At 46.8% G+C, this 23,104-nt stretch overlaps 1 protein-coding gene, 1 long non-coding RNA gene and 1 pseudogene across 38 annotated transcripts in view; 2 read left to right on the top strand and 1 right to left on the bottom strand.

The window, feature by feature from the left end:
* Nucleotides 1-9: 9 nt before the first annotated feature.
* ESRRG (estrogen related receptor gamma) overlaps nucleotides 10-23,104 on the top strand; it is a 392,986-nt gene continuing 369,891 nt past the window's right edge. For 20 of the 36 annotated variants that reach the window (XM_086878720.1, XM_086878708.1, XM_086878693.1 and 17 more), the window contains exon 1: nucleotides 21,737-21,897. Coding sequence is in view for 2 of the 36 variants with exons in the window: in XM_086878677.1 (XP_086734803.1) it covers nucleotides 1,692-1,693 (2 nt within the window). In the remaining 34 variants the exon portion in view is untranslated. Of the gene's footprint in view, nucleotides 391-1,549; nucleotides 1,694-2,600; nucleotides 2,628-2,768; nucleotides 2,912-5,050; nucleotides 5,122-21,121; nucleotides 21,247-21,666; nucleotides 21,898-23,104 lie in introns of those variants that run through there. The other 16 variants (XM_086878688.1, XM_086878702.1, XM_086878677.1 and 13 more) reach the window with 15 other exon arrangements.
* Nucleotides 3,153-3,730, top strand: LOC111926202 (uncharacterized). Its single transcript, XR_002862765.2, has 2 exons — nucleotides 3,153-3,525; nucleotides 3,628-3,730. It is a non-coding gene; the product is annotated as an uncharacterized LOC111926202 (long non-coding RNA).
* Nucleotides 10,088-21,095, bottom strand: LOC147655038 (uncharacterized; annotated as a pseudogene). The gene has a single exon (XR_015283725.1). The product of XR_015283725.1 is annotated as an uncharacterized LOC147655038 (transcript).

The raw sequence follows: 23,104 nt of genomic DNA, 5'->3' as shown, positions 1-23,104 counted from the left end.
GCCGTGGGGGCGAGCGGGGAGCGACCTTTAGAACCGATTTGGAGGGAACTGGGGGCGCGGCTCTGACAGGGGTGACGAAAGCCCCTTTCCTCGGCCATCCTGCGGCAGGTCATGTACGCGGGGACGGGGCAGGAGCGGGCGGGAGCGACGCCGCTGCCCTCCGCCCTCCCGGTACGCGTCTCGGTACGGGCACCCGCGCCTGTACGGGAGCGGACATTTCCCATCAAGCCCTTGCCACGGGATGTCCGAGGGCATCGCTACCTCCCTGCCATAAAAACAAACCGCTCATCAGCTCCGCTCGGTGTGTGCCATCGAGAGAAGTCGCCGCGGTGCGAACGGGCACCATCTGTCCTGCCATTCCGGGAGACGCAGATATATTTCTTTAGACAGGTCAGCAGTTCTTCCCGGCCAGCCCTGTCAGGCACCTGTCAGGGGAGAAAACCTCTTCATAGCTGCCGCGGTGGGATCCTTATCAGCGGCAGCCCCTTTGCTGACAGGGCCCAGCCTTAAGCAAATCAATGTCCTCGGGGGACAGGGGCTGTCGTTACCGGGGGAATGCCGAACGTGCCGGGAGCGCTCAGATTTCCGACAAAACGCGGGCGGGAGGGAGAACGGAGGGGGGAGCCGGCCCCGAGCAGCCCGTAGGCTGCCCGACGAAGGCCGGCGTGGGCTCTGGAGCAGGGGCTTCCCCCCTGGCCTGAGCCGTCGGGCCAGCTCCGCTGCCCGCCCGCAAGGACGGGGTTCCCGCGGCTGCCGGGGCTCCGCTGCCCCGGGCGGGACGGCGGCGAGGGGGGAGCGCACCGCGGAACCCCCAGAGCCACGTGTATCGAGGAGCTTTATCTCGAGTGGGGCCATCGCTCCACGGCTGACCCACAGCCCCAGTCACACACTTCGTCCCTACCAAAGTACCGCCTTCTTCCCTCCTCCCCCCCCCCACCCCCCAGTAATTCCGACCTGTTTTCTTTCTGTTCTTCACTTGCTTTCAAAATGAGGGCACGTTCAGGGAAGCCTGCCCGCCCGCCTCCTGCACTTCCACGAGGTATCTCGTGGACATCTTCCCCCCACCTCCCGAAAAAAAATAAATAAATAAATAAAAGCAAACCTAACCAAACCAAACCAACAACAGGCACCACCGCCAAAAGAAAAAGAAAAACCTCAAATGCGCCGTGTGTTCCCAACTTGGAGTTAAAGTCGGTGCTAACACGGGTCAGTTCCTTCCCCTAGCTGGGAAGGCAGGGAGGAGGATGTAAAGTCTAGGTTGGTGGGGGGTGGCGGTGGGGGGGAGGAACAAGAGAAACCCCCAAAATAAACAAACAAATCTCGTGCACGATCACAATAAAGTGAAATTCCTTTCTACACACCCACAACTTTAGCTCTGTGCGCTGCCTGGGGGGTTTTAATCTTGCAAAGAGAAAGGGGGGCTCCCTGCGCAAAATTACGCCTTCTTCTCTCATTTGTTAGCTGATTCCATCAAAAAGTTCGCTATTTATAGGCTACACACACGAACCTGGAGTAATACAAACCCTCCCGTGTTGTTGCCCTCGCAAAGTGGCCGGTCCTGAAGCATCTGATCGGGTTTGTGTGTGCGTGAGTGAGAGCGAGCCACGCAGAGAGCGCTGCCATCCAAAAGGGGAAAGAAGAGCTCAAGCTGAGAGACTTATTAATTGCTAAGAGCTGCTCTGCCACCAGCCATGTGAGTAGCTAACAATGATCACCTTTTGCACAGATGGTCAGCGATCAGGCACAGACACTTTCTGTCCTTTTCCTCCTCCCTCCCCTTTCTTGTTTTTTTTTTATTCCCCTCCTGTATCCTTCCCACCCATCTTGCCTATTTTTTTTTTTTTCCCTTTGTTTTTTTCTTTTTAGTTCGAGTTTGCACGGTTTATTCCTCATGAAGAGGAGGAATGAAACGTGGGCAAATGCGGGGGAGCAAATGTGCCGGCGAAGAGGAAGGAAGGAAGGAAGGAGTGGTGAAAGGAGAGGAGGAGGGTTTGTTAAGCGATCGCCTTGTCCCCTGAGTCCGAGCCGGCTGGGAATTAGTAACAGCGAGATAGCGGAGGCTCTATCCCTCCCTCTTCCTCCGCTTTCCTTTTCCTGGAGCGCTCAGACCCCCTGACAATTATTACCCTGCTATCAACACGGACAACGAGCTGTATTCATCAAACCTCATTTGGGGAAATTGAAAGGGAATTAAAAATAAATAAATAAAGAGAGAGAGAGAGAGAGAGAGAGAGAGAGAGAGAGAGAGAGGAAGAGATCACGCGGGGATAAGGGGGTTTGATCGCTCCTCGTACAGCAATGACTGTCCGTGAGCTCCCAGCCCGCTGTGCAGGCAGCCCAGTCCCGCGGGCTGAGCCTGCGATTTTAGGTGGGGGGAGAGAGAGAGAGAGAGCGAGCCCCGGTCCCTCGCCCCTGCCGCCCCTTCCCCAGCAAGGGGCACGGGGGGAGACAGGCAGCTCCTTCCTTCCCTGAGCGAGGGCTCGGCGCTCTCCCGGCAGTGGCACAGTGCGAGAATCCAAGCCCCACGCAGCAGGCAGGGCACGGCACGTGGGGCTGGGGAATTGCACAGTTGTTTCCAGAGCGGGCAAAAAATGCAATCTGTGCTAGGGAACGTGGCTCTCGGAAAGGTAGGTGTCCTGGTTTGTGCAGGAATGCAGGGCTGGGAGACTCCGCGTGGAAAGGGGGTGGGTGTGGAGAGAGAACGCGAATTTGTTTCCAGCGTGGAGAGGCGCTTTTCTAACCCAGCACTCGAGCTCCAATCGCACACTCTGAGGTTAGCGTAGCATTAAATTAACAGACAGGGTCGGGGTTATCCAGGGCATTATACCGCGTGCCCGGGATGTAACCTCTGCTCATTTTTACACAAAGAAGAGGGAGAGACGGGGTTACATCTGGAAAGCCAAACAGCGCGGTGAGTATCGGTATTCGCTGCTCTCCCTGCCATGCCTGAGAACAAAGTTCAAAGGCGGCCGGTGCGGGACCGGGGCTGGCTCCGCCGGAGCCCCCGCTCCCTTTGGAGGCGGCAGCGCAGCCGCCTTTGGAGCCAGAACCCCCAGCGCAGCCCCTCCGGGGCGAGCCCTCGCTCAGCAGCAAGGAGAACTTGAGGTATCTTGGTTAGAACTTTGCTACTTTAGGTAGAGAGAAAAAAAAATTAAAAAAAAAAAAAAAAAGAAAGAAAGATTGACTTGGATGCAGCGCTATTTATAGGTGGCGGTAAAGGCTCCTTTTCAATAAGCAGCCGTGGAAAAGAAACGTCAGAAAACTGGCTGCTTTATTGATCCGAAGTGCTGGACGGTCACAGCCACGCCAGCCAGGCTGCACCTACAAAGTCGCGTCTCCTCTCGGGTTAGGCAGCGAGAAGGGGAATAGGATGCGGGTTTTGCTGACCACTAGCTTGGACACGATTCAATTCCCAAGCACAGGTACAGGGCAAAAGAGTGTGAGATGGAAGACTTTTCCCTTTTCTTTCAGACACGGACACAATGCAGGGCACCCGCAGGGCTGAAAGTGGGCCAGGGCTACACGGTAGGTATCAGATCACACAAAGAAGAGGAAAGAAATCCAGTTAAAAATACATTAGCTGAAATCAGAGGACGAGCTTGATTATTTTTTTTCTTTTAAACAAAGGTGCACGTTAGAACAAGCTGGAAGCACTCTTTGTGCCTGACGGTATCCCCCACGCCCATTGGAAATAAAGCAAGAGGCTTGCTCTTTCTTTGCATCTTTTAAACCTCGTTTTAATTAGAATTGCCAAAGTAGGACGCCCCGGTGGAAGATGTTTTCAAGTATCCACCTACCTCTCTGCTGTAAGCAGAATTGCTGTCTGCTAAATTGCTTGAAACGCAAAATTCTGCCCCACCCCCAGCTTGGTTTGGCACCTACTCACCTTTTCCCCCCCGAAATTGCAATTGTTTATGAAAGGTTATTCCATTGGGAGGAAAAGAGAAACCCCAAACACCCAGCAGTAATGAGATGAGTAGACTCCAAGAGCCTCGCTTTGCTCTGTACAACAGGAAAGGCTTTGGACAGAGAGCGTCCCAAAAAACTCATGCTTTTTTTTTTTTTTTTTTTAAGTCCCAGATTGGGCGTATCCTTTCCCTTCTCCTTTAATTTATTTGATTAAATCATAACCAAAACAGACTCATCAGCTTCTCGTATTTCCTCAGCTGTAACCATACGCAAAACCTTTTATATGAAGACAAGTAATTGGCTTTAGTTAACTCAGGGCACAGGCTGCGCTCAAGTTTTCCTCCCGTTCCCAGGGCAGCGTTTCACGCAACCGCATGTTCCAGCTCTGCCCCACGCTCCTCCAGCGCCAGCCGCAGGTTTCTAAACTGTTTGTGCCGTTCCTCACCATCCTCTGATTTCTCTCATGAGGGATGCTCACGGCAGAGGCTTATGAGATGAGTGGGCTCTTCCCCCTCGGGATTTGGGAGTGGCGGGACTGGTTCGGGGGGAGTCCAGCTCGGATGGATGCGGCCATGCGCATCCCACCTCAGCACCGCGCTCGCGGCTTCTTCCCGCTCCCGATGGACCACTAGACCAGTTCCACCTTCAGGAAAGCGGGGTTCTGTTAGCTCACTTCTCTCTTAAATCAAAAAGAAAGAAAGGGGGAGGTGGGGGGAAAGAAAAACCTCTAAAGTTTCTCAAGTAAAGCTTGGCTTTCTTTTGGTCATTACTCAAATGAAGAACCGCGTCAATTAACTCCAAATTGGAAATGCCTGCCCGAAAAGAATGATGATAATTCCCTGCCGTTCTCTAAGAGGTAGTTGCAGGATAGCACTTAGTGCGTGTGGTCCCTAATGACAGGATTGCTGCCCTGCCCGGGCTTTGGCTCTCCCTGCCCCGCTGGCTTCGCTCTGAGCTTGGGCAGCGACGCCGGGCACGGCTGTCCTGCGCAAACCTTCCCCCTCTCCCCTTGCTCCCTGCCCGCAGCCGCACGGCGTTTACACCTCCCACCAGCACAGTATGACCACACCATGAAAACACATTTAATTACCTTCATCCCTCGATAAGAGGGCAGGGGCCTCATAGCAACAGGTAACGAGGGCACCTGCGGCTCTTCGAGGGTGTTTAATTGATAACAGAGGAAGCGGGACGCTTGCCAGAGGGTCGCTTTCGGTAAGGTGGGCTGTGAGGGAAGCGGACCATCAAAAAAGGGGCGCATAGCGATACTTTGGTAAAAGTTTAATGTTGCTGCGAGGGGAGCGCGATCCCCGCAGCGAAACGGGACGGCTGCTTCGCCTGGCATTCCTGCTCGCTGTTTTCAGGCTGTCTCCAGAAGCCCCACAAGCCGTCCCGTGGAGCGGCCCCGGCTCTGGGACCGCGGCTGTGGGGACGACACGTGTTGCTCTCCTGGGGAGCGGCTCGCCTGCGGCCCCAGCGGGAGATGCTGCCGAGGGTGCTCGGTGCGGGCCCTCGCCGGGACAGGGCTGCGCGGCCAGGAGGGCACTGCCGTGTGCGGGGGTAGCGGGGCAGCCTCAGCCCGCCTCACGGCTCAGGGCACGGCAGGAGCGGGCGCTGAGCGGTCGGGCACCGAGCAGGCCCCGAGCAAGCTCGGCAGGGTCTGTGTGGGGGCTCGGAGCCCGGGCGGGGCTCCCACGGCCACCCCGGGGCGTCCCCGCTCAGCCGCCGCCGGGGCTCCGTGGCGGGCGGGCACGGCTGGCCCTGGGGGTGCCGGAGCGGGGAGGGGGGGGGGGGGGTCTCCGGCCTGACCCGAAAAGGAGAAGCTCCCCCTTCCCTTCCCTCCCTTTCCTACCCCTCCCCGTCTCTTTGTTCTTTGCCCCTTTGTTCCTCTTCTCGAAGTTTCCAGAGGGGTTGCTGGTGCGCAGCAAAGTTCCCGAAGGCTGAGAAATGACAATAAGTGGATGTCTGAGCAAGGAAAGAGGGTGAGGGTCCCTTCCCAGGGCTAAGAGCCATTCCCCAGATCCCGCAGCGTTGTCCGCTTGCGAGAGGGGTCGGGAGGGCCGTGCTCGCAGTGATGCTGAGGCAGAGAAGGCTCCTGCAGCCACAGCACCGGGGGACCGGGCACTCCTTTCGCCATTTAAACAAGCGTCCTTTCTGCCCTTTCGGGTGGGAAAGGGAAGAAAATAATTGGCGAGCACGTCGTAATGAGATGAGGCAGTTGGTGACACAAATGAAAGTTTTCTGAATGCTAGATTTTAGGGCACACATATTGGTTTGGGATGCACAATCTCAGAATGGCTTTGTCTCCATCACTGTATTTTTGCTGTTTTTCGTGTTTGTTTGATAGGACTATGGTAAAGTGTTGTCAGGAGTTAAACAAGTTGGGGCTTAATTTCAAAGTTGATGGACTGTCTTCATAGAGCAGCATCACAGCTTAAAAAACAGGTTTAACGTGGTTAATGGGAGATTGCAGTGTGGCTCGGTAGTGACAATAAACTTCTTTGGAAAAGGAAACATCTTTATCTGCTACCATCTGCAGTAGTCTTATCCCCTCTTTATTAATCATTATTAAATGTTAGAGAACTACAAGCTTATTTTGCCTTGCACTAAGATATCCCAGTAACTTCCAAAGTATCTGTTATCACAGGATTCTTACCTCTCCTCCTGATACATGAAAGTAGGAAAACGCTTTATTTGGGGGAGTTAGGTATCAGGAAAGCTGGTGTGAGAAAGGAAGTTTTGATATCTTGCATTGGAGTAGGTCACAGCAGGTTACAGACAGAGCCAGATCAGAGTCCTGAACTCCAGCTCGCTTCCCTAACAGCGTTGCTGTGCTCCCATCTTTATAACTGAGCATATCATGGCTGATTGTAGCCCTTAAAAGCTGAATCAATCTAATTCTTGTAATCATGAGAATGTCAACAAATATTTGCTGTTCTTACATAGGTAGAGATCCTATACAATTATTTAAGAAAATATTGTATTTGCAGTAGTTTTGCATTACATAAAAATACCACAAATGTTTATTATGATGTGTTAAATGTCCAGAATTTGTATAGCTTTTTTTTTTTTTTTTTTTTTTCTTCTGGTACTCAACAAAGTTGAGAAATGAGGTGAGATCAGATTGGGATTGACTAAACATATGTTCTAGAGTAGGATTTGTTTAATGTGAATACACTTATAGGGATTCAGCCCATCATTCTGGCAGAGGTTAAATCCATTTTTCCAATGACATGGGGTTTGATTTGAGGTGACGTGGGGCCTGTTCTGGCTTTGTTTTTTCTGATGTTGAAGGCATACAATCCCAGTGAGAAATCTGGGAACCTTGCAACTGTAAAACACAGCTTTAGCTATTTCAAGGTAGCAACTCAAACACAGAAGATGTCCATGAAAACTCTGATCTTTATTATTTAGGACCGTGATTCAGAGTTGAATGTAATAATTGGTCAGTAGCAAATTAGGGAAAGATACAGACATTGTATCAGATACTTTGGTGACAGCTCAATTTTCTAGCTGTGTCTCCACACACAAGTCTACTGGCTTATGGCTTAAATCCAGAGGCCAGCAACACTGCTTACTGTTCTGTTTATATCCCAGTGCTCATAATGTGGTGTTGCAATACCCAGGTAAAAATGTTCAATGCCATTTAGAACAAGGAATCTGCCTTAAGCAATGCTGTAATCAGCAATAGCCAACGTTACTGAGAGCAACAGCTTCTGCAAATGCCTTACTGCCACAAGTTAACCCAAGTACAGCTGTAACTGTGCTCAAAACTAAATAAAAGCAGACGGGTGAGAAGGAGAATAAAAACCTGATTGGAAAAATGGATTTTAGAGAATGCTCTGTGTGATCAACAAAGGCTGCTTCTGTCTTAGTAATGATGACAATTAGAGGGACAAGCAATGTTAGTGGGTGCTCGTTCAAATACAGGGTTTCTGCTGCAGCATGAGAAAAAATATTTTCTGATTCAAAAGCATTCACTAAAGAAAGGGTGGTTGCATTTTTTCATGTTAATTAGTATTTTCTTTTTATCTGTACTTTTTGCTGATGTAGGCAGATTTCCTTTCAGCAGATGAGAAATGTATATATATTTTGAAAAATCAAAACAAAACAGACAACCCCCTACTATTTACATTGGAAATTCTGCCATCAAATACAAGTTATTAAATATTCCACAGGATTTTAGAAGGCAAATCCAAACATATAGTTTGGGATTTTGTCATCTTGGTTTTTGGAGCAGGGGACAAAACTTCTGTTTCGTAGCAGTTTGTTAAACTACCGAGTTTAAAGGAGATGTCAGGCAAGACCTTTTACTCCGGATTTTTATCATCTTTCTCTGTCAATAAATACTTGCAGAAAATGAGGGGAAAATCCCCATTGTCTTTTGTTTTACTTTCCTTGCATTTGTTAATATATCCAGAGTGATTCCAAACAGTGCAGAGGAATACGGCATAAAATCAGAATGAGGAGATTAAAAATGAGAATTGTTTGCTTTGTAATGGATATTTCTAGGCATAGGTGTGAATGAATACTGATTCATTTATACAGTTTTTAAATGGAAAATCTTCAAGTTTAAAACAAAGGTAAACAGCATGTTGTACTGCATTTAGCAGATGTTGGCTTGCTAACTTTAGGAAAATGGAGAGAATGGTCCCCTTGATATCCCTGCAGAGAATTACATATTGCTAGAAGGGAAAGGAGAGCACATAACTATAAGAATTTTGTTGAGAATAGAGCATTACTAACTTTACTTTGTATTTATTTTCTTTTATTTGCTTATCTCAGCCCTAACAATTTTCATTTTTCCTGTAAATGCCTGTGTTTAATTCTGTCAGTATATACCTAAATTAAATTAAAAAAGCCTCCAGGATAATACAAATCTCAGGCTTTCAAATGTTACAAGTGCCTTATGTGCTTACTATATGTGTAAAGTTATCACTAACCATAGTAAACAGTAGTTCACTTCGGCTAAGATTCAGTTGCCGAATAAATAGCATTTAGATATTTTCTTTTTTCTTACTGCTATGTCATGTATGGAGAGAGCTAGAGCTCATTTCATTATATTGGACAGGAATATAATTAGGACGTTGACTGAACATTTGCAGAAAATACTGGAGATAATGACATGTTTCCATCTAAGTATTTCAGCTGTTTTAAAATTTGTCATTCTTAATAAATAGAGTAGTAACAATAAACTTAGAAACTACTTCTCCACGAGTTTATATTCTGTCACAAAAGACTTCTTATTCAAAGGACAAAAATAAATATTTCTCCATATCTTCTTAATGACTCATGACCCTGAAGTACAGCACTAGCAACATACAGGCAGTCCCTTCCCTCAAAATATTTGCAAGAAGTGCATGTTGTTGCCCATGTGTGGGATTTTGAAAACACATCAGTAATGTGTAAGTGGCTCTGGCTCTAAACATGGAGGGAGAAAAGATGATAAATCAGTATCAGTTCATTCTAAGTAACTGATTAAGATAAAGGCTCTGGTCTGTTTTCATTGCAGTTAACACTAGAACTCTTGATTTTGAACAGCTTCCTCTTACTGCTTGGGTTGTGGAAATGCTCAGAAATCCCAGCCAGCATTTTGGTTTCCTTGTGCAAAAAATACACAGAACTGACATCATCTTCTTTGCTGAAAGCTGTAGTTCCAGGCCTTCATTGCTTCAAATATTTCTACTTCTATATTTTTCATCATGCAGTAGGAAGTTTTCCCTCCTCCCTTTCCCCTGAAATAGTTATCATGTCCATGAGTGGCATCTGTGGTGTTTTGCACTTAACTATTTCAAACTTTCATTCAAACACAGCATTAACAATGTTTTGGGTTTTTTTTCATTCATATCAAATACAAATTCCTACATTGATGCCAGTCTTGGGAAGCTGCCAATGAACTGCTGCTGCTAAGTTTAACATCCATTTATGACAGCTGTTAAAATGGGTGAGGAACTTGAACGTTTTCTTCCAGTTAGAAAAATTTTCAAGTAGGACTGAGCTATGTAATTCTGTGCAGATGCTTATCACTCAATGCTTTCTGAACAAATTAAATCACTATTTAATTTTTACCTTATTCTTTCATATTTTTGTATTCGCAAGAAGAGCAAGATATCTGAAACAGGCTTGCAATTTGTAATTTAAAGTAGTTTTTTAAAGGAGGAATTAAAACAGCACAGATCTCTGAACTATAAATAAGAATTTATTTTTTTTTCTCTAACTTGAATTTTCTATGAACAATTTTCTTCCCTCCTCCCTCCATATTAATTTTGTCTACTTGAAAAATGTTGGAAGTAGTATGCATTTTAGTAGGATACAGGGTAGTGACTCCTCCATGTTCAAAAGACACTTGGAATTCTTCACAACATGTCCTTATAGAAAATGTTGAATACTTTTAGGCTGATTGCATCTTTTACATATGTAAAAAAAAAAGTGCTGTAATCCACTGATGGTTTCCAGTGACACCTGGATATCAAAAGGTTTTGCAGCTACACACATACATGAACTGCTACTGATATCAGGTGCTGCTGGGGTGGGTGGTGTATTCAGCTGCTGCTGCAAAAAAAAGGAATTTAGGCTTCTAAATTCAGTGATACCAAATTCTCTTAAACACTGAGTAGAGAAATATGTCCTTTTAGTTTTTCTTTTTCCAATATGTAATAACATCTTCCAGTGGTGTGTGATAGATAAATATAGATATCTTTGACAGATACAGATGTGTGTATATATATATCACATTACAGCCAAGGAAAAATTTACTCAAGGGGACAATCTTGCTTTAAAGGAAGTGCCACATAAAAGAGGAACTTTATGCATCCAATGTTATCTGTCTTGGTAGAAGAAAGAAATTACTGAAAATGTAGCATCTAACTTTCCTTAAGCATAACTGCATTTATGTAAGAAAGGATCACCTGTAGTAGACTCATGTAAGTGAGAGTGACTATAATGACAGGATTATATCTCAGTTCCTTTCCTGATTACCCGGCAGATAAATTTTCATCAATATTTCAAAATAAAAATTATTTAAGGGGAAAAAACATACAATAAATTCAAGCATAGAATGCTGGCATCTGAAGTTTTTTCGATTGTTTATTAGGTAGCAAGCAGCATTCATAGGAAAATATTCAAAGTGGGGGGGGAACAATAGCTGAGGGACTGTGATGGGACTGGCATAGATCTTTCCTGAACTAACAGAAAATGCCGAACAGATCATTTGTCATTGGAGTGGTAGGATCTTTCATGTCAAAGTTAATCTTATCTCTGAGGCTGGCATCACATCCATTGAAATCACTGAGATTCATGTTCCACAATCTGGGACTTCTGCAATCTTTACTAATTTTTGAGTGGCTTATTTTGATATTAATAGTTTTAAATGTTTGGGTAGAAAAGATGTGGTAAACCTGTGATTGACTAACACTGGACATTTAACAGGTGAATTTGTTCTGTTCATCCAAGGGGCACCAAAGACCTAATCCTGACTTTCATATAAGGGAACTGAGACACAGAGAGAGAAATGACTCTCAGAAGCCCAAGTTCCTGATCATGTATTGGTGATCATTTTAGGAATACAGAGCAGGTTGCATATACCTTCTACACACACACTGTAGCCTCATAAAGTGCATTCATTTCACAGTGCCTTCACAAACTCCTTAAACCTTGTTTCAATGATTTCCTCTAGAGCTTCATTTGGTGGCAACCCTTCATTCATCAAATGTCTATAATGCTTGTACTTTGTGGTCACCTGTATGAGAATTGGAAGACCTATTAATCTTTCCAGCACCCAAAGAACTTCTTGACTGTCAACTCCTGTATTTCTAAGTGCAAGAGCAGAATTATGTGACATCAGATGGAATTACTCTTGCATAGCATTTCTTGGACTGAGGAGATGAAAACTAGCATCCTATTTGGTACATGCTCACAGCTGCATAAAAGCTGAGGCAGAAAACCTGAGCTGTAGTGGAAAATAGTGAAGGGCCATTTCTACTAGACTTGTACCTAAAGAATTGTCCTGAGAAGCGGCAACTACTGCTGGAATAGAGGAAATTGTTTCTGGATGTTTAAGTGGTCTTGGTAACTTAGAAATGCAATATCCCATCTGTACAGGTAGAAATGTGAAGCATCAGCTTCGTAACAACTGAACATGACTACACCAACCTCTCAAAAATCATTACTCATACAAAAGAGTTAAAAAGAAAAAAATAAATCGGTTCATACAAAAGTATGTCTCCTACCATTTATCTGGCTATAGTAAGTAAGGTTAGAGATGTTTTTACATTAACAGCCATTGAAATGGTTGTGTGCTGATCATGGCCATGCTTGTCCTTTTTCTGTAGTCTTAACTGAGCATCCGTGTCCCAAGAGCTCAGAGCAGGGGCACAGAGACTTAGCTGTGTGTGCAAGCCTGATAAGCATAAGTCAGGAAGGCTCTGTAAGGACTTGGAAGGGGTGTTTGTAAGCTAGTGTCTCTACTTCTCAGCAGAAATCTAGTGGCAAAACATTATGGTGGAGTTTCTAAACTAGTGAAATTGTTCTAGAGCAAGGAACTGTACCATAGTATCCAGTAGTACAGTGCAAAAATTTGCTGTAAGTAAAATCACCCTTGGAGAAATAATTTCCTTTCCTAAGAAGGAAATAATGGATACAGCTAAACTCTGGGTATTGTATATAAAAAACTGTGTTAGGAAAAAATGGTTTGGTATCAGTCAGTAATGTGAGTCTCCCTAATGTTTCTTTTAATTCTTCTGTAACTGAAATAAGAACTGGCTGCAATGTGAGAGAACTTCAGGAACACTTAAGCGACAATGTTTTATGAACACCTTGTAGAGGGCTGAGGGACACAATAACATACTCGGTACCAGGCTGAAAAATTTTCTGCCAAGTAAGAGGCATGTTTGGCCATCTCATGGGAGAGGCTAAACGGGGACACAGAGATCTTTGCAAGGGAAGCAGTTTCCCAATGTTACCTTCTCCGTGCCCTCCCCGGCAGAATCCCATTCAGAAGATGAGCTCCAGCTTGGCAGCCTGGCTATTAAGTCCTGCCACACCTGGCTGGATACCAGGTCCCTCCTTCCCTGCCTGCTTTTTTCCGTGCAAAAAGGCAGTGCCAGGTGGCTACGGCTGTCCTCTTTTCTTTTTTCCTTTTGGCTGGAGCTGCCATCTGACCAGAGGGGTAACATGGGGAAGGCTGATCCCTTCCATGACCTGTTTGGGGCTGTAATTGCATAGCCCAAAATTGAAAAGACAGTCCTCTGTAGTGGGTCTCGTGCCTTTGGTGAAAATGCTTGACATTCTATCATCCAACTACAGAGCAGACTAAATTACTGGTGCTATTTTGAAGCATCTTTTATTTTCTGATTTGCTATCTACAAGTAGATATATACAGATTTTGGGATTATCCTTTTTATTCCTTTCTGAATCTTCTAAGAAGAAAAAAACAAGACCAAAATTATCCCTTCTTTATTAAAGGCATTAAAAAACCCTTCCCTGACAACCACAACACCAAAACCTATTGGATCATGTATTTTTATAGAAATTGATAAATCGGTACATATTGTCTTAGGTATGACAAAGTTCCTAAAGCTTTTTAAACTTGATGTTTGTAAGCTATTAACAAACCATGATTCAGTAATGGAGTGGAAATAGCATAGCTGAAAAGGAAATAACTTGTCTCCTTGGCAGAATTAACATTACCCTGAGTGTAGGAAAAGCCTTCATAGCTGGCTGCCTTTGCTGCAATCACTGGCCATCCCCAGGATATCCTATTGTTTGGCACTCTCCTTCTGCAATCACTTTTGTAGAGCTTTTGGATGCAGGAACTTTTTCTGGTTAAAGGTTTTGTGAAGCACCTAACAAATTCACCATTCCACCCCAGATAATGCTACTATACTGTAAATACCTAATGAGAACACATCTCTGGTAGTGTAAATCTGGTGCAGTTACCCTGGTTTTTGCAGCCACTGCTCTGCACTGACACTTGGTTGAGTCTGGCAGCAGCATGTCTCTTGCTCTCCCTTGTGAGAGAAGGCAAGAGAGAAGGACCTGCTATTTTGGGAGTTATTTCTACCAAAAGCTGAGACCTGTAGTCCTGCTAATACCAGGAGAGGAGAACATGCCACTCTTGGCAGCAGCAAACCCCACTAATTTCTGCACTGCCCAGAAATTAACTTCAAGAGTCTCAAAATTGTCATTAAAATTCAATTGTTTCCCTTCACATTTAGACATCCGCCCATGGAAAAACACCCATTGTGTAACTTCTCTCCCTCTCCCTGGAGGATGGGAAGGTTGCAGCCCTAATGGTGACTGAAAAGACAGAGGCAAGAAAATGAGCTTACCTTGCTGCCCTAAACTTAAGCAGTAATCCACATGGCACCAACACCTAATACCCAATAATTTGGATGTAGAATTTCATGGCTAAAGATTTCACATTGGTTCTGCTTCTGTCTTGGTTATATAAATAGCTACATTTTTTATTTTCTTGCCTCTTTTTTCCTTTTTTTTTTTTTTTTTTTTTTTTCCTGTATAATATGACCAAAATGCCATGGAAAAATGCAACTTCTCAAATTTTTTATTCAAAATTGAAGATTGGATTCTCAGCTAGTATAAACTGGAGTGACTCCACTGGGCTTTCACTGGCTGCATATCTTGTTTCTAGTCTGTGGTTCTGACCAGGTAATTATCAAATAAGACTTCACCATACCATAACATTCATCTAGAGTAATGGAATTTAGTGTTCTGACTGAGGTTAGGCAGTTAAATAAAGTAAATGCCTTGGTCTGCGGAATAAGGTCTTTTCACTCCTCTCATAGTTTTCCATCACAAACAACTGGATTAAAACTGGTGTTCTCTCCTTCCCATCGCCCTCCTGGCCATCTGCTGGTGTAAGAGGAAGAATGAGTTCAGTATCACATTTCACTTAGGGGTCTAGAAATGAGCATCTTTAATGCACGCCAAATGAGCTAAATTATAGGGGAGTGTTTCCAGCAGGCATTCCAGGGCTGTGAATACAGCCTGGGAACCCATGGGCCAGCATGCTTTGTAACCCTGGCTGATGCTTAGAGAGGCCTCCCTACATGCTTCTGTACACCATTTTCTACCTGTATCTATCCCATCTTTGCAAGCACAGCTTTTTGTGTGTGCCTGGGGATGGACTGACACATTCTGAAAAGTCAGAAGACTCACTGAACTTTTATAGGTGGATAATGTCAATGTGCTTCATCAGAGTCTAGATGGAGTTGAGGTCCTTCTATGCAAAATTATTTAAGACCCAATATTGACCTATCCATCTTTCAACTTAACACGCCAGGTGAAGTTGTGCAACCTTAGGGAAGGTAATTAATACAAAGTGTTGGGATTACATAGTGGAGTGTCTTGGGTGCTTTCTTCTCTACTGCAATAGTATCAGTTCCTCTGTCATTATATAAAACAAAGCAGTTTGAGAATTCAAGTCCAGGGATGAAGGGTTTTGTGTTTGCTCTTCCTCCAGTCTATAAACTATTCTATGCATAGGCTGCTTCCACTCTACTTTTGAAGCTCTACCATCAGTATTTATGATAATTCAGGCAAGAGAAGGGAAGCAGCAGAGAGCATGAGTATAGCCTCCTGTGAAAACATTGAATTATATGGGGTAATCCTGGATTTCTGGCTTCCAGGACTCCTTTAGCACTTACACATTAAGAATAAAATACATTAATGGGCTTCTGAGAATTCCTGAGATATGACCTTAATCATAGATAGGCTCTATCTGCCATTAAATATAATACCTTCTTGACAGCCACCTCCTGCAACCTTTGGCATTGAGGTCTGTTTGGAAAGGCAAGAGGCATTCTGGAAATCTTGTAGTGAGTACCTGCACCCCCAGGAATGAGAACCCATCACGTACTGCTTTGCACCTGTACTTCCCCCAGTGTGCTGCCTGTCCCTTGCACACACAGCACGGCTGATGAAGTGCAGACTGTTAATCACTTGTTGGTTTAATATTTGTGCAGCGTGTCAAAGGGGAAAGGGCTTAAATTCTGTTTGCATTTTAAATAACTGTCTTGGCAGTTGCACAATCCACAGTGTTTATGTTTTTATGGAATGCACCATTTGTGACTGTTGTTTTAAGAAGTGCAGATATTAAACATGGCCAAGCAGGTTCTACAGTGTGTCCGGCCTGCACTGGCTGTCAAGGGCATTTGGAGAGGTGCCACTTAGCACTGCAGAGTTTGCTTGCCATGGATTGGCATATCATAACTTGGTGATGGCAGTTTGGCAACTTTTATCTCTATCAAGCAAGCCAAATTCTGATCCCTTTAGTTAGAGCTAGTTCAAATTCCTCTGATTCTAGACTCAACTCTTGTAAGAAGCCAGATGGTAGAAACTAAGAGGTGAGCTTATTACGAGCAGACTTGGATCTCACATTAGTTGAGGGCCCCACCCTGAATCCTGATCTCTGATAAATTAGCTTTTTAATGTTTCATTACTGCTAGGGCACAAGCCAAATGTCTACGCAGATATTTATGTTCCAACAGACAAATGCAAGCTCATTTTTTTTCTTCTAAGTATGTTATGTTTTACAGACATGAGTAACTCATGTGGGATCTTTCCCACAGAGTAAAACCAATGTAAATTCACATGACTCAGGGATTTGTTTCAATGCTCATGTATAAGCTCTCATTAGAAATGATTATGCTTGAAGATCAAAAGAAAGTACACTCACTTGTATTAATGTTTAATGCATAATTCACATTGTTAGAACAAAAAACAAAACAGTCGGTGGTTGTTACGACAAATATCAAACATTGGCACTACTAACCAACTCCCACAGAGGATCCTTCATTGCCTGGCATTGGCCGTGCGCTGAGATTTCCTCTTGCGTTTGCTGTGCCAATCGTCTTGGGGATTTAAAGACACCTTCCTCTCTGGATGAGTAATGCCCCTGTAATGACAGGAGTGGGGGAGAGCCAGGATACCCCAGCACTGCAGGTGGATCCAACGCTCAGAGACCTCTCAGCGGAAGCAGAGTGTACAGTAATCCTATCTATTTCTTTTACTCAAGTAGGATTTCAGATCAGGCATGCTCATATAAAACTCTCATTGTCTTCAATCTGAGTTTAATACCAGGCTTAGTATTTGAGCCTTAATATCAAGACTCATGGTCAAAGTCATTCAGCACCACAGAATTTAAATACTTGATTTCTTGTTTACGTTTCTCCACATTTACCTTCTTCAGCCAATGCTTATCTTGTTACCAGAATTATTCTTACTTAAATAAGCAGGTTTAGCATGAGGGAGTTTTAGGTGAAATCCATTCCCTATATCCTTAACCAAGACAAGCACGGGAGGGAAAAGCCATGCTTGTAATCACAAAATGAGAATCCTGTGGGCATCACTCCCTGTTACACAGAGTAGCTGGGACTACTTGATCTGCGTAAGGGAAGACCCTGGGTTACCCTCTGTAATGTGTGACACATTGCAGCCTTTGACACAAAGTAGAAGTTGGACTTTTTTCATCTTCATAGCTTTTAATGGCTTTTTCCATGTCAATGTTTAAAGGGTCAGCAATTTGTATCATTTGGCTTCTGTATTTATGCTTCTTTCAAAAAATTGTCTGGTTTACTACCTGAGCTTATATAATTCCTACCTCATCTAGTTTTCGTTTGGCTCCACCCCCCCCCCCCCCCCTTCCTTCAACAAAAGCAAACTAACAAACATGAAATTTAAATTAAAAGTTAAATTTAAAGTTTAGGAGGCTTCATTCACATAAGAGCATCACCTCTCTTCCATGGATGTCTGGCATGGAATGACACTTAATGCCGTTTGACAAACTTTGCGCTTGGCACAAGGTCACAAAATACCTCGCATGTCCTCATTATCGGTTCAGTCACTTTCCTGTATGCCAGTGATGCAATACACCTGATTCAGAGCAGTGGCAGAGAGGCTGCCTGGGTTTCAGGTAGGTTCTCTCTGATTCAGACCTCTGTAAGCAAACCATAAATTAGCTCTCTATTCTTAAGGTGCCTCCTGAAGGCCCTGTTGTTCTGCAAACCCTTCTGTGTGAGTCTGTGAGGTTCCTCATTCAGGAACTAATATTGCTGAGTCAGACTGGGTGCTATTGCTATGAATGGAATGCTGTCAAATGGATTGTGGGTGTCTCAGAGGGCAGAGCGGAGCTTGGGGTTTGTTTTCCTTTTGTTTGGAATAGCCCACTCAAAATATTTATGACTGAGAAGCTGGTATTTCTTCCAGTAAAGAACCTTTTAATCTATTTAGAGCAGTTGAAAATATTATTTGGAGTATACACTGGTTAAATTGTTTATTTTTAGTGGAGTGCACATGGCATCGCTATCTTGAAACTGATCATAAATACATTTCTATTGTGGGGTTTTTGTTAAGGAAGAAAAACCTATAATGAATTAAATGTGCTTCATGAGGAAAGAAGTAGGTCAAATGTTGGGCTAAATTAACCTTTATGTTGTAGAAAATGGCTAAATTCTGGTTTTTTTCACCTGTGGGACTCTAGGCTCATCTACACACTGAATTATTTCAAGATACTTATTAGGTACACTGCAGTAATTATGTTTGAGTAAACCCATGTGTAGACAACTCTTATGCCAGTGTAAGAATTCAGTTTCTTGAATTACATTAATCCACTTTGAAAGTGGATTAAGTGAAACCAGGAAACAACTTGGCCATTCCGGAATGAATAAACTATCTGTACACAGTTCTGCTTTACACTCACATCCAACCCTATTCCAGCATAATTTTCCTGGGTTGAAAGGTTCTTAGGATATATCTACATAGCAAATTAATGTGTGATTACAGACACACCAAGCCTTCCTTTACTCTCACTGGCATGAGTAACAGCAGTAATGAAAGATGGTAGCAGAGACTCCAGTACAGCCTATTAACTGGAGCATATATATATGCAGCTGGTTGTGAACAGCCTCTGCTGAAATCCACCTCATCACACCCTCACTTCAGACACAACTCACGTCCCTTAGACCAACATGGGGGCTGGGAATGCCTCTCTGCATCTCAGGTGTGTACGCACACCAAAAACTGCAAGTGTGATAGGACTGCACAGCAGAGCTAAATGGGAACCAGGTGAATTTAACTTCAGTGGCTAATCACGCTGGAGAAGCAGCACGGCTCACACATTTTTAATATACACACCTCTGAAAACCAAATAAAGCGTCAGCTGTGTGACTGCAGAAGCCAAATTAAATGTGCTGTAGACAAGTACAGCTCAGATGATTTCACTAGGGCTGGATTTGGCTCAGTAGTTGAGATCTTGCTTATTTGGCTGATACTTGTTTTGTTACCTATCTGCTCATTTATTTTAATGAAATTAATGCATTTTAATGTTCCTTTGAGTGCATTCCAAAAATAGCAATTTGATTAACTCATTTGCTTTTAAAGGTGTAACAATCACAATGAAAAATGCCTGTTTAGCTGAGGTATGGTGTAATTGTAAGTAGCATGTTGGGCAGCTATGCCATACCCTTCATCCTTTCAAACAAATTCCTCACATCAATCAAAAGAGCCTCACTTAAAAATGAATGGCGAAATACAGACAACAATCAAGCTGTACACACTGCTTTTCAAGTCTCCCAAAAATATGTATCAGTTATGTACTCCGTACTCTGCTGAGACAGTAAAGAAAGGTTAAGAATCTAGCGTAAAAGCAGTTCAAAATGATTCCAGAACAGAAACATGTAGCAAACTTGTCTTTCTAGCCAAGCCAGACAGTATCCTGAGTAGCTTGGGTTTAAAAAAGGGAAAAAAAAAAAAAAAACCCCAAACAAAACAACCTAGTGCTTTCAATTTCAGACTTCTAAAAATGATGCTTGGACTGTACAATAGTCCAAGAATGATTTCTTTCTTCCCACAACTCTTTTCCCAGCTGCAATAGGTGATCCTACCATTTAAAATACGCTGCTGCTGAGGGCACTGAGCCCAGCAACAGAAAAGATGTACACTAACTTCTTGACTTTATCACCTTGTAAAAACTGGAATTGCAAAACCTGATTAGTAACAAAATTAAGCAAAGGCATTTTTCCCTTTTATTGCATTTAAATAAGGAAAATGAAAGTATTAATGCTAATATTAAGGCTGAACAGAGGCAGCTGCAAAAATAATTTAGCTTCAGCCCTGCCACATGCATCCCTTCACGAACTCCGCTGCGCCAGTTACCTGTGCATTGGCGATGTTGTAACTTGTTGTTATTATAATAGGTGGTGTGAAAAGCAGCACAGAAGAGAGAAACTTGTCTCAGGGCTCTGCTGGGACGCTCTGCGGTCACGAGTAGGTGGTGTGGTGCTGCAGCAGTTTGGGATGCAATGTGTGGGTAACAACTGGCTTTTAGATGAAGAGGCGCTTAAACTCAGGCTGTCATAGACAGTTTAAGTGAGGCCTAGTTCTGGGAATACTTTTGCAGGCGAGTTAAGCCTCACACGTGAAAATGTCCTCGGAATTTAGTGGGAAGGTTCATGGAGATTTGCAGGATCTGGCTTTGCGAAGCACACGAAGCCAGGGCAGCGGATGCGTGTGGCTGCTGCCATGGCCGGGCACAGCGCTGCCAGCCTGCTCGGCGGTCACAGCGGCCCCGGGGCTGCCGCAGGCCCCGGCTCGCTCTGCTTTACCGCAAGCCCTCCTGCTTTCGGGAGCAGCTGCTCGGCTGCCCCAGCAGCAGAGGTGGGGAGCGATGGCTCAGGCTCCCCTCACCGAGCCGTGCCAGGGTCTGCGCCAGCCCTCGGCTCTCCTCGGCGGTGACGCCATTGCGCAGCCGGGTGCCCCGGTGCGGCCCGGGCTGTCCGGCCCGCAGCCCCCCCCGGGCACCCCGGCTCCCGGCGGGGCCGTGGGGCGCACAGCGCCGGGGGCTCCCCCGCCTTCCCCTGCAGAGCCTTGCAGGGGACTGGGGGGGGCGCGGCACCGGGCCTGCACGGCAGCAGCGGTGCGGCATCCTAGCTCCTCGCCCGGCCTCCTCTGGCATTCCGTGTGCTTTTCTTTTTCGTCTTTTCTTTTTTTTTTTTTTTCTGATTTTGTTCTGTGTGTGTGTGTGTGTGTGTGTGCGGTGCCCGCTCCCCCGCCCCCGCTCGGCACATGGCCTGCTGGCGGCCGGCGGCGCGTGTGTCCCCGCGTCCCCTGGGCGAGGTGTCCCGTCCGCCGTCCGCATCCCAGCCGTGGGGGGCCGGCACCCCCTCCCTCCCCATCCCCCCTTTTCGGCAGTCGCCTTTTTTTTGTCGTTGTTTTGTTTTGTTTTGTTGTTTTGTTTTTTTTCCCGGTGGTTTTGTTTGTGTTTTTTCCAGGTGGGACGTGGCGGTGACCGGCGAGGCTCGCCCGGCACTGAATGTCACCCTGAAGGTAAAATGAAAGACACGGAGATGAACGCATGCCTGCGCCCCGCTCCCGCCGGCGAGCGGCCGCCACCATCGCGGGGCGGCAGCCCCCGCCGCGCCCCGGATTTCCTGTCCCGGCTTTTCGCTACTGCGCCTTAAAAAAAACAAAAAATCAAAAAAAAATTCCGCATGCGAAAGAAACGTGCACGTACCCGGTAACGAGCCCAGGAAAAACCCGGCCGCTTCCCCCTGCTCCTGCCAAGTTATCATTGGGAACACAGGCAGGCGCCGTGACGTCCCGGGTCAGGCCGAGTGCGGACCGGCGCTACCAAGGCGGCAGGGAGGCGCGGGGACGCCGCCGGGGCCGGGGCCGCGGGGCCGGGGCCGCCGCCGCCCGCCCGCTGCCGCTCTCCGCCCGCCGGGCCGCGCCCGCCGCCGCCGCCGCCCCCCGCGCCCCCCACGCCGCCGCCGCGGCGCCGCTCGGCCTCCCGCCCGCCGGCGGCTCCCCCCTCGCCGGCGGAGGTCGCGGGAGCCCAGTTAAAGGAGGCGTGTGTAAAGATTTTGCAATGTCCCTGCATGGTGTTGTAGACTTTCCTAGCAAAGAAACCGGCTTCGGCTTCTTTAAAATCCCCGACGACTCACCTGATTAACCTGCCTGCGGTTCTGAGCTGACCAGGTAAAGCGAGCCCCCGCACCCCGCACCCCCCCGCACCCCCGCCAGCTGACATTGCATGGGGGGCATGTTTGTGCTTGGAGACGAGCCGCTGCCAGGAGCGCTCTACCCCCCCACCCCCCTCGCCCCATTCCACCTTCAGCCCTTGCCAATTGCACTTGCTCAGAGTCATTCCCCCAAAAAATCCAGCTTTGGAAAAAGCCGCACGACAGCACCGGCCACCCGGGGTTCAGTGGCTCTCGCCTCTCGGACAATTATTTAGAATTACTGGCCCGGGTGTGTGTGTGGGGTGGGGGGGGGGGCTGGGGGGAAGAAGGGAAGGAGAATGATGTTTTGGCTGCTGACAGATCCTACCCCGCAGGTTTTGTGTGTGTGTGTGTGTGTGTGTGTCCCTCCCGCCCAGGGTCAGGAGTGCCGGGAAAGTGACGAGGCTTTAGCCAGCAAGAGTTTGGGGCCGGGGTCCCGGGGTGGCTCGGGCGGCTGCGAGCGGAGCAGGGGGCCCGGACTCTGCCAGCCGGTGCCGGGGCGCGCGTGGCTGTGGCTGTGGCTGTGGCTGTGGCTGCCCGTGCCGCCCTGCCCCCCCCGCCGTGCCCTCTCGGGAGCCCCGAAGTGTCCCGGCTGCGGCGCGGGGCGAGGCCGGCGGGGGGGCCCGTCCTCGTCCCCGTCCCTCCCCCGCCGCTCGCTCCTTCCTGGAGCACTTGTGCGGGCGGCCGGCGGGAGCGGAGCAGGCCCGGGGAGAGGGAGCCGTGCCCGGCGGGCGGGGGTCAGGGCGCTGCGCTGCCGGCCGCGGGCTGCGGGAGCGGCGGCGTGGCCGCCCCATGCGGGACGCGCTCAGCGCCGCCCGTGCCGGGGTGTCGGGACCCGCGGGCGGACGCGCGCACACAAAGGCGGCGGGGCCGCGCGCTGCCGGGATCAGGAGGGGCGAAGGAAAGTGTGCAAAGTCCACGCACTGCCCGCTCCGCCTGGCACTTGGCCCTCCCAGCGCCGGCCGTGGGGAGGAGGGGGCGTTTGGGGGAGCGGCTGCCTGTGGGGTCTGAGTGTGACCTGGCGGTGAGGAGTTTGTTTTTTTTTTCCCTTTTGTAATTTTTTTTTTTTTTAATTAATTTTATTTTTAATTTCACCCTGGTCATTAATGCCATGAAGGCATGACTGATCTGGAGGTACATGCTGAAGTGCTGCAGGGGATGCACTCTGTGTACTGGTTCTAGTT

This window comes from Cyanistes caeruleus, chromosome 2 (assembly GCF_971803275.1).
Source record: "Cyanistes caeruleus chromosome 2, bCyaCae1.hap1.1, whole genome shotgun sequence".
Classification (NCBI taxonomy): domain Eukaryota; kingdom Metazoa; phylum Chordata; class Aves; order Passeriformes; family Paridae; genus Cyanistes; species Cyanistes caeruleus.
This window is presented reverse-complemented; position numbering and strand designations above follow the sequence as displayed.